Source organism: Lutzomyia longipalpis, chromosome 3, assembly GCF_024334085.1.
Source record: "Lutzomyia longipalpis isolate SR_M1_2022 chromosome 3, ASM2433408v1".
Taxonomy (NCBI): domain Eukaryota; kingdom Metazoa; phylum Arthropoda; class Insecta; order Diptera; family Psychodidae; genus Lutzomyia; species Lutzomyia longipalpis.
This window is the reverse complement of record NC_074709.1, coordinates 12,954,478-12,967,470: the sequence shown is the minus strand read 5'-3', so window position 1 is coordinate 12,967,470 and position 12,993 is coordinate 12,954,478. Positions and strand designations below refer to the sequence as shown.

At 32.3% G+C, this 12,993-nt stretch overlaps 2 protein-coding genes across 4 annotated transcripts; one reads left to right on the top strand and one right to left on the bottom strand.

Annotated features, from left to right (window-relative positions):
• Positions 1-370: 370 nt before the first annotated feature.
• On the bottom strand, positions 371-1,896 carry LOC129793205 (rRNA methyltransferase 3, mitochondrial). Its single transcript, XM_055833023.1, has 3 exons — positions 1,366-1,896; positions 624-1,304; positions 371-561 (listed from the first exon to the last, which is right to left on the bottom strand). Exons 1-3 carry the CDS (start codon positions 1,683-1,685, stop codon positions 393-395), a joined length of 1,170 nt encoding a protein of 389 aa, XP_055688998.1. The 5' UTR covers positions 1,686-1,896; the 3' UTR covers positions 371-392.
• A 46-nt stretch (positions 1,897-1,942) lies between these two features.
• LOC129793145 (ubiquitin-conjugating enzyme E2 H) lies at positions 1,943-12,979 on the top strand. Of its 3 annotated transcripts, XM_055832832.1 has the most exons (8): positions 3,659-3,721; positions 5,734-5,893; positions 9,972-10,078; positions 10,267-10,385; positions 10,476-10,552; positions 10,630-10,797; positions 10,862-10,990; positions 11,071-12,979. In XM_055832832.1, the coding sequence occupies exons 4-8, from the start codon at positions 10,333-10,335 to the stop codon at positions 11,190-11,192; spliced, it is 549 nt and encodes a 182-aa protein (XP_055688807.1). In that variant the 5' UTR covers positions 3,659-3,721; positions 5,734-5,893; positions 9,972-10,078; positions 10,267-10,332; the 3' UTR covers positions 11,193-12,979. The 3 variants fall into 3 exon arrangements, with proteins under 3 accessions (XP_055688808.1, XP_055688807.1, XP_055688806.1); XM_055832831.1 differs by having other exon boundaries at positions 3,691-3,721; positions 9,972-10,385; XM_055832833.1 differs by lacking the exons at positions 3,659-3,721; positions 5,734-5,893 and adding an exon at positions 1,943-2,078 and having other exon boundaries at positions 9,972-10,385.
• Positions 12,980-12,993: the final 14 nt, after the last annotated feature.

Below are 12,993 nucleotides of genomic sequence, written 5' to 3'. Positions count from 1 at the left end.
TCGAGAAATATTGCCATTTATCACGGTGCGGGAAGTGAGGGGAATGTGGGGAACTAGTGAAAAAAATAGCAGTTGCGGTCAACTTCGTGGCAAATTTCTCACGAAGAAAGCGTGAAAAAGGAGTGAAAAATGTTTTTCCCTAATATCTTCTTCTGCGTGTTTCCGGGTGGCGAATTTGTGATGCAAGGGGCAAGAGGACTATATAAGGAGTCTAAAGGTAGTGACCCGACAGTTCCCGGTTATATGGTTTATGAGAAAATCGACTTCCTTCTTGGGGTCGTTCAACGACCCCACCTTGGCGCTCTAAGGAAGCTCCAAGGTCTTGGCGGCCAGCAGGTTAAATGGAATTTTTGAAAAAAAAAACTCCTAATTCTCTACAAAAAAAAATATTTTTATTCCTCATCACTGGATTCTACAGAATTTTCAGCTTTTCTTTGCACAATGATTTTTCTACGTAGCTCAAAAAGGATAACCGCCAGAGCTGAAGCTGTATTGAGACTCTCAACAGCCTCAGAGATGGGGATGTGAAGACAAGAGCTGCTTTCGTACAATCTCAACAATCTGAAATCAAAATTAAAAATAAGCAAAAAAAAAAACATTTTTCATAGTTTCCATTGTCTTACTTGTACGCCTCAGGTGATACACCGTGAGTTTCTCCTCCGATTACCACGGAAAAATGGTGATCAGTTCCCAGGTTAGGGAGTGAAAATTCAGCCACATCTAGTGGTGGATGTGCATTGGTTGTTGCTTTCTTAACGCTGCTCTCGGAAATGAAGACAGAATTCTCTGGAGGTAGGATATCTGGTAAATCTTCCCAGTTAACTGGATACCTTATTGGGATCTGGAATTGTGCACCAGCTCCACCACGAAGACTCTTCGCGTCAAAAGGATCTGTACATCCTTTCATAACAATCACCTCTCTGCATGGCAATGCTGCGCAAATTCTGATGGCGCTGCCCAGATTATTGGGTTCCCGGATGTTGTCACAGATAACACTTATAGGGAGGATATTTTGCGCCTTGGATACAACATTCTTGGGACGCTGGAAAATTGCCAAAAGCCCCGGAGATGTAGTCAACTGGGACCATAGTTGCAAATCCCTGTACGTTATGCGGAAGAGTTCAGCTTTCGAGGCTCTTTTAAGGGGCTCCAGCAATTCCTCCAATTCTTCAGGACGGCTAAAGAAGAGTTTTTCCATCTGAATATTGGCTTTGAGAGCTTCCTCAATCAATCGACGTCCTTCCACCAGCAAAAGTCCCTCATTTTTCTGCTTCTTCCCCGAACGAAGCAGCATCATTGCATCTCTAAAACGTTCGGGAAATGATTAGAAGGAAAAATCACAAGAATTTGGTGATTTTTACTTACCGAATGGTTGGATCGCGATAGGCAAGATCCCGATAAGATAAATTTGTCTTTTTATCAGTTTTTAATTCAATTTTTGGTGATTTCTCATCTGGTTTTGCTTTTTTCTGAGCATGCTTGTAGCTCCTGAAACGTTTTGTTGACTTTTCCACCCAATCTCGCCCTACTTCTCGTCCAAATAAATCCTCCTCGAGCTTTTCTACATTTTCCACCTCATTGGGACATCCACCAGCTACCGATGAATGCAATCTAAAGCTGGAATAGGCAGCAGGATTGAAACTCCTTGAAAGGATTTCACTTGAGAATCTTCGGAAGAATTGCATTTTTAGGTTAGAAAAATTTCTTTTCTATTTTTTATGCAAAGTATGGTTTCATCTCTTATTGATTTGATTAAATTAATCCGAATAAGAGTTCTTTTGACTTGTTTAAACACTTTTCACATTATTATTCTAATAAAAAATGCAGAATGAAACTGAAAACAATTTTTCTCAAAACATGCAACTATTTGTTTTGAAAAATATTTGAGGTTATGTTATGCCCGAGAATTAGCGAGAATGTCAAATTCTCGTGATTCGGTTGTGCCCGAATGAATAAAACGAAGAGAAAGAAGAAGAAAAGTTTTTGTTCTCGCATCAAAGAAAAATACGAGGTGAAGAGAAAATTTGTATTTGTGCCCATTTTCGCGTAATTATACCCATCAAATTGGTATGAAAGGGGTAAGTGAGCATTCCCTCAATCAAATTACATTATTTTCATGCAAATCCATTGGAGTTTAATTGGGTTTTGGGGTCTTCTTTGTTCCCCATCTTCACCACCATACTTTTTCCCTTTGCTCGCGAATATTCCGTCGTGTGTTTATTTAAATTACGACGCAATGCTCGGAATTAATGTTAAAATCCTTAGAAAGTTATCATTCATTGCCCTCAGGATAGTCCCCGATGGGAGGCACCGGAAGTCATTCTAACAAAAGGGATGCAGGGATATTTTTCTCCTGCACAAAAGAAGCCATTTCAGAAGCAAATCAATTTCAACATTCATCCCCCTCTGAGTCTGCTTGAAGCGTTGAGAAAATTCTCAATTTTCTGCTGAATTTTACTACTTAAAGTGATTGGAAAAAAATACTTCCTCATAAACTAATTACGGGAGCTAGGGGCAGGATGGTTTTGATGGTATGAATTTATTGATTGGCTTGAAAAAAGGCGGAAGTATAAAATGTCTGAATCTCTCGTGTTTTTGTTACAAACTTTAATTGCTTTTGTGAGAAGGAAAAATGTTTGCATGGAGAAGAAAATGCATTATTATTCACAGAAATTGTAATCTAATTTTTTTTATTCAAATATTTGCCCTTTTGTGATTACAAGGCGAGAGAGAGAGAGAGAAAAGTGAACAAAAAAAAACATTTAACAAAATCTTCCTACCTCATACAGAGGAGGAAGGTATCGTGGGGCCCCTTTTCCGCAGATTTTGAGTCCATCACGTAAAAGGAAGTTACTCGATGTTGTCCGCTGCAGCTCCTGGAGTGCATCCTACATCTCCTCGTAGCTGAAGAAAATCTGATCTTCATTTTTTCTCACTTTTCTTCACAAAAAACCGCGACCAATTTTGTTGGCGCTGTGGGTGAGGAGGAAGTGAGAGTAAAACATATTTTCTAATGCCATCTCACCTCATTCTTTCACTCGCTCTCCAACAGTTACTGTCTCACTCGTACGATTAGTTTTTCGCAGTTTTCTCGCTTTTTCTGCCGAATTTCCCAGCGAAATTGTGTTTTTTTTTGTAACGAGGATGCGAGGGCGCATCGTTTGGTATATCCGGTTCAAAACCCTCAAAATCTGCGGCAGAAAAAGTCGTGCAAAATGGAATTTTTAATCCGGGGAGTTTCGCGCCCAAATTATTATTGGAACTCCCCCCCCCCCGCGGAGTTTTCCTAGCAAGTTTGCAAGTTTCAAAAATGAGTTTTTCCATGAAAAAAAAAATATTTTAAAATTTTTCCGCTCATACCATGTTGGTACCCATGTGAGGGAATGAGATAGCATTTGGCGCACCTAAATTGAGAGAGAGAAGAACCTAGAAAAGCATAGGGGAGACCGGGACAAAAAAAGTACTTAAGGGTTTGGATAGAGCTCAAAATATCTTATTTCCTAAATAGATAAACATTTACATTTTACTTTAGTTGTTTGAGAAATATAATATTTTGAGCTTTTTTCCAAACCCTTAAGTGATTTTTTTGCCCCGGTCTCCCCTATTGAAGAAAAGCCCCCCCAAGGTCTGGTTGACTTGAAAAGTTGCGCGTCAGTCAAGCTCCGACCGTTCTCGCGTCATCAAGCTTCCCAAAAAATTGACTATTTCGTGGGTTCCAAAAGTGAGACAATGAAGAAATTGTTTGTGCTATATACATAGATATTTTGTAATATAGAAAAAACATCATCAACTACATAATGTTGATTTTGGAATAGAAAGTGCACTGTTGCCAGTCTTTTATCTCTTTTCCACCAACGAACGTCTACATATTGATACATATTTTTTTAACATTTAAAAAAAAACTCTTGAACAGAGGAGGAGTGGGGGAATAAATTATTAGAGGCTGTGTGATTAAATTAATCTTCATTCTGTGCAACATAATAATATAATTGAGTGATGCTCCTTCTGCGGTGTCACGTCAATTTATAAAATTTATGCTCAACCTAAAAGTCTTATCGTTTTAATCATAAAATATACTTTGTCTATTTTTCCTCACATACATGCATACATATGTATATAGTTGCAAAACCAAAATGAGCACAATGAAGGTCTTTTTGTCTACTACGCCCATACTTTGTGCGTATTTTATATGTTTTTTATTTGTATCTATAAAATAAAGTTTGACTAGGAAGTTTAAAAGATTTTTTTTATTAATTCGTTAAGAGATTTTCGCTAAATCTCCGCAAAGGAAAAGTGAAGAAAATTGACAAAGCAAAATTTTGAATTATTGATTAGTTCCTTGTGAAAACTTTCCAGGGTATTTCTCCCTTACTTTTGGACTCTTTTGACAATACATTACGCAGGCACCGAAGAAAGACTCATTACGCACTTGTTAAGGGTGCCATAGTTTATATAAATGGAGTTAAGTGCTTAATAGAAAGGATTCCCTAATTGTTTTCCATCCTCTCTTGTATTTGTGAGAGTACCTAACGTGTGAATTTAAGAGAGATTAAAAGTAAAGTAACATAGAACTTTAAGTTATTAGGATGAATTAATTCTAAGGGAATTTGACAAGTTGGAAGATGATTGAAATTAAACGTTAATCCTTATCAGTATTAGTACAAAACTTATTAATTACCCTCAACTAAACATGGGGTAAATCGCAATTAAGTGACTAAAAATTATACAAAAGTTATCAGGGGTCTAGATGAATTAATTTTGTAGTAAATAATCTAACTATTAAGGATTTTTAATTATTTTTTTTTAATAATTCTCAAAGTACCTGCAGAAAATCCTATCTATAGAAATGCTTAAAGATTATTCTCAGTCTCTTCACTAAAATTCTTTTTTGACAAGAATCCTTGTTTAATATTCAGTTAATTATTTACCTCTTCCGAATTTTTAAATTTTTTTTTAAAAAAGAAATTGCCGAGAATTAAAAAAAACAATCTCTGTGGATATTATTTCAATCATCATCAACTGTTTATTAGTTGGTAGTTTTATTCTCTTTAATTTATTAGTTATTTTGTAATCAAATTGTCAACATTTTATTTCTCTTATGAACACCTAACTAAAACACTTTTTTTTGCAATCAATACAAGGGAGGAAAGTGTTTTTGTATTTTTATCACATCGCATACGAGTCAACCATAAAAATCGTGAATTCGATGGTGCTTGAAAGAAAAATTTATATATTGAAAAAAAACAGCAGCTTCAACATAACGAAAGAGGAAAACAGTGTGGCTATAAATAAAGTAAAGTTGGGTGAGGTGAAAAAAAGAGGAAGAGCAATATTGAAGTTACATTGAGGAAAAAAAATATATTGAGAAAATAAGCATGTTTGATGTGTTATGCAGAAGAATTTTCCTCAATCATTTTCCGAGTACATAGTTCAAATTGGTTCAAATCGATAGAGTGGATAATATATGAAAGTTTGAAGAAAAAATGGCGATAATGTCGCCTTCAGGGATTTTTCTTTTATTCAATTTGCAAATTGATAAAAAAAAAACTACAAAGGCGGATGGGGCTAATATTTTTGTTATGAATTTTGAGGAAAAGAGAATTCAATAGAATTTCTGCTATTCCATGTAGAGAGTCTATTCTAAAGTGAATGATTAGAACATAATACATATAATTTCCTAGGTCAATGCCTTCTCCTCTGTTCAAAGGGTTTATTAGAATTGCTTTGTGCTAGAAAATCAAGGGTCTTCTGTGGAGGATTAATAGATTGAGACTGTGGAATGATGGAAGGAAAGGAAGTTTGGTGTCATAAGGAAAGGCAAAGGTGTCTCCGGGAATTAGTGGTGTGATAGGAAAATTGTGGATTTATAAAATCATTTTCATTTTTTCATAAGGTGAGAAATTTAAATGAATTTTCATTTTAAATATTTATTTTTCTTTACGAAAAAATTAAATTTTGCAAAAAGGATTTTGCGTCGTTTCTTTGTTCTCTCTCTTCTCTCACAGAGTGCAAAATGTTCGATTTATTAAGTGAAAAATATATTAAATCTGTGAGAGAAAGTGAGTAAGAACATATGTAGGAGCTACTTTGTGCTAGAATGAAATAGATATGGAGAGTTATGTTTTTTTTTTATTCTCCTGCAATTTGAGAGAGAGCATAAGGATTTCCAGTGTAGGTGAAAATTTGAGGACCCTAGGACGGAACCTTGTAGATGAGGGAGGATTTTTGTGTCACAGAGAGAAAGCATCCAGAGAGAGAGGATTTTTATGTTGGACGGTCAGGGGTTTAGGTCATAGGGGACGAGGGGACGAAGTCTCTTTCACACCAACAAAGTATCAGCAGCACCATACATACATACACATATGGTGCTGTAACGGGGAAACTCAATGTTGTCAGCATAACGTTGTGTCAACATCGAGAGTAAGAGAGAGAAACAGCATTAAATTGAAGTGGAAAAACAAGAGAGACGAGTGGATTAAAGCACCCAGAACAGCTGATCGATACACGAACATGCGCTCTTTGTACATAAATTTTGTACATATAAAATGAGAGGGAGAGAGAGAGAATCCAACATTAATGCAATGGATGCTCAAAATGATCCAAATTTATCTTCACAGATTTACATCCCTAATTTATTCTTCTTCCTTTACTTTTCCTTAATCTCTGGCTAAAATTATATCATCAAAAATTTTACCCAGTTGGTTTGTTTTTTGATGAATTAATCTCAATCAAAAATACATCAACTTGAACGATTTTTCTTGAGTGTGAGAGAAAAGAGAATTCTAATATCAAAAATAAACGATAAAACTCTTTGGAAATCTTTTCGCCAAATAATAACAAAATTGTTTGTTATGTATGGCGTCATGTTGGCACCATACCATTGATTAATGTTGCTATAAACTCCAAAAATATTATATTGAAAAGTTCTTTCAATATGATTTAGTCACGAAAACAATATTTTGAAGAATTTTTGAATAAATCTCTTCAATCAATATGTTTTTTATTGAAATAATTCTCATGTCAATTTTACATTTATTTAATTCATCAAATAAAACTCCCATTATAATGAGCTCTGCAGTGGAATGAGAGAAAGAGACAAATTTACCTAATCATTGTCTTCATTATTGAGTAATCTCAGTACATAATTACATGCTTTGATGGTATATAAATTGCGAAATCAAATTAAACATAAATGAGAAGTATAATATAATGAAGGGCACCTATTGAAAATGTAGTATGTATGGCATTAAAATCAGCTGCAAATGTCAGTGCTAAAAGTTTTTGGAGTGGGAATAGACGCTCAAATGATTTGTTTTATTATTACACTTGGAATCTGTAGTGTAGCCTTTCTATAAAACAATAAATTGTGCTGAGAAATTAATACTTCGTTTGTGAATTAATTTATTCTGTAAGCAAAAAACTAATTCGTTTAAGTGTATGAAAGTCAGCTAATAAAACTCTTTTTCATTACAAAAAATTGTATTTGAAAATAAAATATAATTTATGCTGACAGAATATTAATTTAAGCTATTTTTGCTGATAGAATAAAAAGTTTTGCTGACAGAATTTTATGCTTACAGAATAATTGATTGCTAACAGAATTGAGTTATTTCCAGACGGAATATATCTTATGCTTAAAGAATAATTGATTTGCTAACAGAATCGAGTTATTCCTAAACAGAATATATCTTATGCTTTAAGAATAAAACTATTCACTGACAGAATCGAATGATTTCTCTTCAGAATATTTAGTTAATTGGACAGAATAACATAAAAAATCACAGCTAAAAGTATTTTTTCTTAAAAATTTCCAAAATAAAAAGAATAAAAATAACAAATTATTTAAAAAAAAAAGAACAATTAGTTATGCATTGATCCAAATGAGGCCACACACAGAGAAGAGAGCACCGTGATAATAGTTGAAGGGAGGGCATTAAAAATGATCCATATGAATTAGAAGGTGTGCCTCATTGTGAAGACAATTTTGCTGCCATAAACTTCTCTTGTTACTTTAACCCAGACAATGATGGGTTGTTTCTGCAGAGAGCATTTGCGAGGCACGATATGGTGGTGCTCTACAATAAATTCATCTCACGATTGAGTTAATTCTTAATTAGAGATTCTCCCTTTCTGTATTGTCTATTCACAACATCTACCTATTATTGTGTTGTAAAATTGTAAATCATGTCAGCTTCAGCCTTGATGATCTCTCTCTCTCTCTCTCTCTCTTTCTTGTTTATTTACTAATTCATCCTACAACATTTATATTTTTTCTCATCGAAAGCAATAATAATATGTATATTAAAAAAAATATATTTTCAATTTTATTAGAAATTCTTCAGAATAAAATTTTTATTTCAAATGAAAATCTAGAAAACTATTTGATCGAAATGATGAAATGTTTAGAATAAATTAAAGTAAAGGTTTAAGTGGAAAGACGACGATTTTTGAATTCTCTCTCTCCCTCTCTTATGCTTGACTACGGGCATCATATTGTTGGTATCACACAAAATCCGTATATATACCTACATTATATTATATATAGCATAATAAAGAAAATGTAGTCAATTTATGTAATTTATGAAATCGACTTTACACTCCGCCACTCATCCGTTGTGTAGCGTTTTGTGAACCACATTGGGTCTTTATCACAGTGATTGCCACACCAACGAACCCAACACACAGCAATATACCTACATTACATACTTTCATTTTCCATAACTTTTTTTTTCCTTTAACTTTGTGAATTTCATCGCTTTCTGGGAGGGAGTCAATTTATGTGAAATATCACATTTTTTTTGTTAATTAAAAAATATTATAAACATATTTTGTGAGGAATTTCGAAAAAGCAAAACATCGCTGGAAGTTAAAAAGCGTCAGCTATGTTGTTTTTCTCTTAAATTTCTTTATGGAGTAAAAAAAATTAAAGAGGGGGAAACACTAACTTGAACCACTTAGCCTTAAGCCCCTTAAGCAAAAATAATGGCGTTAGGAAAAAAGAAAAAGAAACAACATCCACAAATTGCTTGTGTTTTACATTCTCATCTTGAGCAATCAACAAACTCCCACTGAAAATGAATTAAGAAAATAGGCAAGCGAAAGAAATAAATAAATTGACTTTATTCTTCTCTTTTTTTTCCTCCTCGTCTATCTATTAATGCCTTTTCCATGACCAAGAGGAAAATCCAGCACAACACAAAGCTCTCTTTGGGTGTGAAATAATTTTCAAACCTTTATTCCGTCTGTTAGTGTATGTAATGTACGTTGTTCATGTTTGATTGCACACACCGTTTGAGGTCTCTTTTTAGCAAATTAGTTTAGAGTATTAAAGAAAAGTTAGTCGTGGGATTTGATGGAGAATTTCAAATACAGAAATTAATTAATAATATTTAATTATCTATATATTTTATCAAACAACGATCTAAACAAAACAATAAATTTTTATTTTAAATATAAAACAGAATGAATTACAAAAGGAAAATATCATAATCTAAAATGATCAGCAATTTGTTGTGCTAGGTGTAGTTAATGATCCTTAAATTGTAATTAAATTTATTTTTTTAAATAATTCAATTTCTATGAGTTTTGCAATAGTATTTAAAATAATAATAAAATATGATTAATTGTAGTTTCTTATGGATTTCTTTGCAGTAATTTATTATATTTTTGTCCGAAGTATTAATTGCTTAAATATATATTTTTCTTCAATTTGTTTCATATAAAAAATTGTATTTATCAGAATAAGGATAAAAGAAAACTCTAAATGAAGCAGGAGACCGAGAAAATAATGTTTTTGTTTTCTAAAAAACTCTTGAAGTCCTGAAGAAAAGGAAAATCCGAGTCTTTGAAACCTCACAATAGAATAAATCCAATGTCTTTTTAGTGCTTCATTCCTTCCAAAATATTCAATAGATAGAACAAAGGAAGGTTCTTAACAAATAAAATTTGTATTTTCTTTTATAAATTTTCAGATTATTTTCATTTGACACTGGATTCTTGTGGAGGAAGACGGCACTGCAGTAGACGGTTTAGCACAAGACGATTTATCATCTTGTGCTCAAAGGACGAGGGGAAAAAAGTGGGTGAAAGTGGGAGAGAGAAAAAAAGAAGAAGGATTCTTCGTTTGAAAGACAAACGACCACACTGAGAGAGAGCATATTTTATGCTTCGCTAGATAAATCCTTTTGAAATTTTTTTCTCCTTATTTTCATTTTTTTTTATTTTGGGGAATTTTTTGTTTTCAAAAATAAATTTTGTGTGAAAAAGGAAAGAAATTTCCTTTGAAATAAACCTTTTCGACGGAAGGAGGACGATAGCAAGAAGTGCGTCAAGATGTCGTCTCCTAGTGCGGGAAAGCGTCGCATGGACACGGATGTTATTAAATTGTGAGTTTTCTTTGTTAAATGTTTACGTGTTATTTAATTTTATTTATTTTGGTGGTATTTTGTTGAAATATCTGTTGTTTTTTTCTATAGAATTGAAAGTAAGCATGAAGTGACTATATTGGGAGGCCTCAATGAATTTTGCGTAAAATTCTTTGGACCACGGGGAAGTGAGTAAAAGAAGTTTAAATTCTGATTAAGAGATTAAAGTACAAAGGATTTGTTTTTTTTTGTGTAAACCAAACAGCTCCCTATGAAGGTGGTGTATGGAAAGTTCGTGTCCATTTGCCAGAGCACTATCCCTTTAAATCGCCAAGTATCGGCTTTATGAATAAGGTGTACCATCCAAATATTGATGAAGTTTCGGGGACTGTATGCTTAGATGTCATCAACCAAGCATGGACTGCTCTTTATGGTTTGTGCGAGAGAGAAAAATATTTAAGGAATTTTATGCTGATTCTCTCTCATCTTCCTGACAGATTTGAGCAACATCTTTGAATCATTTCTGCCACAGTTACTCACATATCCAAATCCTGTGGATCCTCTCAATGGAGATGCGGCTGCTATGTATCTTCACAAACCCGAGGAGTATAAAAAGAAGGTATCAGGTAAGGAGGAAATTTTATTTAACAATTAATTTATTTGTTGCTGAAAATTAAATTTTATTTACATAAATAAAAATGAATAGACTACGTGAAGAGATTCGCGACAGAAGAAGCTCTCCGAGATCAGGAAAATGTGGATAGTTCCGACAGTGAATCCAGTATGTCTGAATTTAGTGAGGATGAGGCACAAGATATGGAGTTATAACAGCGACTTTCTGTGCACACGTTTAATTATTACTATAATATTAAATATAAAATTAATAATATTTATATAGAGATGATGAAGATGATGAAATTTGACAAACATGCTATGCTGTTAATATATTGAAGAATTGAAGAAAATGAAATAGTTCGGAGCTGATGATACCCAAGAAGTGAAGAGAGGTCAAGAAAAAAAATTTAAGTGATTGAAAAAAAAATGGAAAAATATATAAATAAAAAAAATAACTTTAACGATTTATGAAAAAAAGAAAAGAAAGATGAAACTACAATTTAACTTAAATAGTAGCGATCTATATTAATGGATTTCAATGAAAAACATAAGAAGATGAAAGTGAGTGAATAATTTTTTTTCAAGTGTAATATTAAAGTAATATTTCGATGATAATTGAGTAATTTTTTATTCACTTTTTTGTATAATTATTTTTATCTTAATTTTGTTGCTTATGAAATAGAAAATATATTTTGTGTTGACTCGTTCATGTCGTGTAGGACAAATTTAACTTTTTTTTGCAATTATTTTTATCCCTGTCTTTTCACCAAAACCGTGCCATTTTCAGATAAATTACAAAAATAAATTACAAAAAAATAAAGAGAAAGAAAATGTTGGAATCACAAAAAACGAAGCTAAAACAATCCTAAAGTTGGCATAAAAAATGAAAATATTTTTCACATCGTGATTTCTTACAACATTATGATTTTCTTAAGAACATTTTGAAAAAAAAAATAAAAAGGATAATAAAAAATATTCTGGATATATCTCCCTAAATCATTAACAAAGAAAAAATAAGAGAAAAAACATTAAATTTTTAGTAAAATAGAGTCTTTAGAAGAAAAAAAACCATCGTGGAAAAAAATGTTTATATTTTTTGAAATATAAAAAAAGAAATGAAAAATAAGCTGAGTAATTGAACATATAATACAACTTTTTTGTGATGTTTGACTAAGAGTTTTAAAAGAAAAGTAATTAAAATGTAGAATTCGATGAAGAGAAAAGTTAATTAATGATGGATAGATAAACATAAAAAAAACAGATAATGCATTAATGCAACAAAAAAAAAGGAAAACTAAATGTCTTTTCAATTTGATATTTTTCTTTATTTTTTTCAACTTTGATGGCGATTAGAGATGAGATGAAAGTTTATTAAGATGCGAGAAATGGTAGTAATGTTTAATATAAAAGAATCTTCTGGGCTTAACCACTGAACCCACCCTCCCCACAATTTCCCTTTCCCAATAAAACATAGAAGCAAATTCTACCAAAAAGAAAAACAAAGAATTCTTTTCCGCTCATAGAAAATGCAAAAAAATGTACTTAGCGGAAGAAAAGAGAAAAATGTTGTTTAACATTAGTTCTTAAATAGTACAGAAATACAAAAAAAAAAAAATAAAACTTCATCTGTTGCAAAATGGATTAAATAGAGAAAATATCACACAAAACAACCCCTATATAAATGTCTCTCCCTCCTCCACCAAATACAGCCCCATTATACGCATATATTTTAATGTGTAGTATAATAATAAAAAGAAAAAAGAGTTTTAAAAAAATACTAAATGGATGCAATATCCGATTTTATTTTATAAAGAAAAATAAAAGAAAATATTTCTGTCAAACTGTTTCTCTAAAAAAGAAAACATATTAAGCATTCGTAGAGATAAATGGACAAGAACATGCTAAATGAGAAGTGTAACTGTAATGTAATTACTGAATATTACTATATATATGATTACGATAATAAAGAATTTTCTTGGTAAGAAAGTCACAATCAAAAATTTGTTTTTCTTTA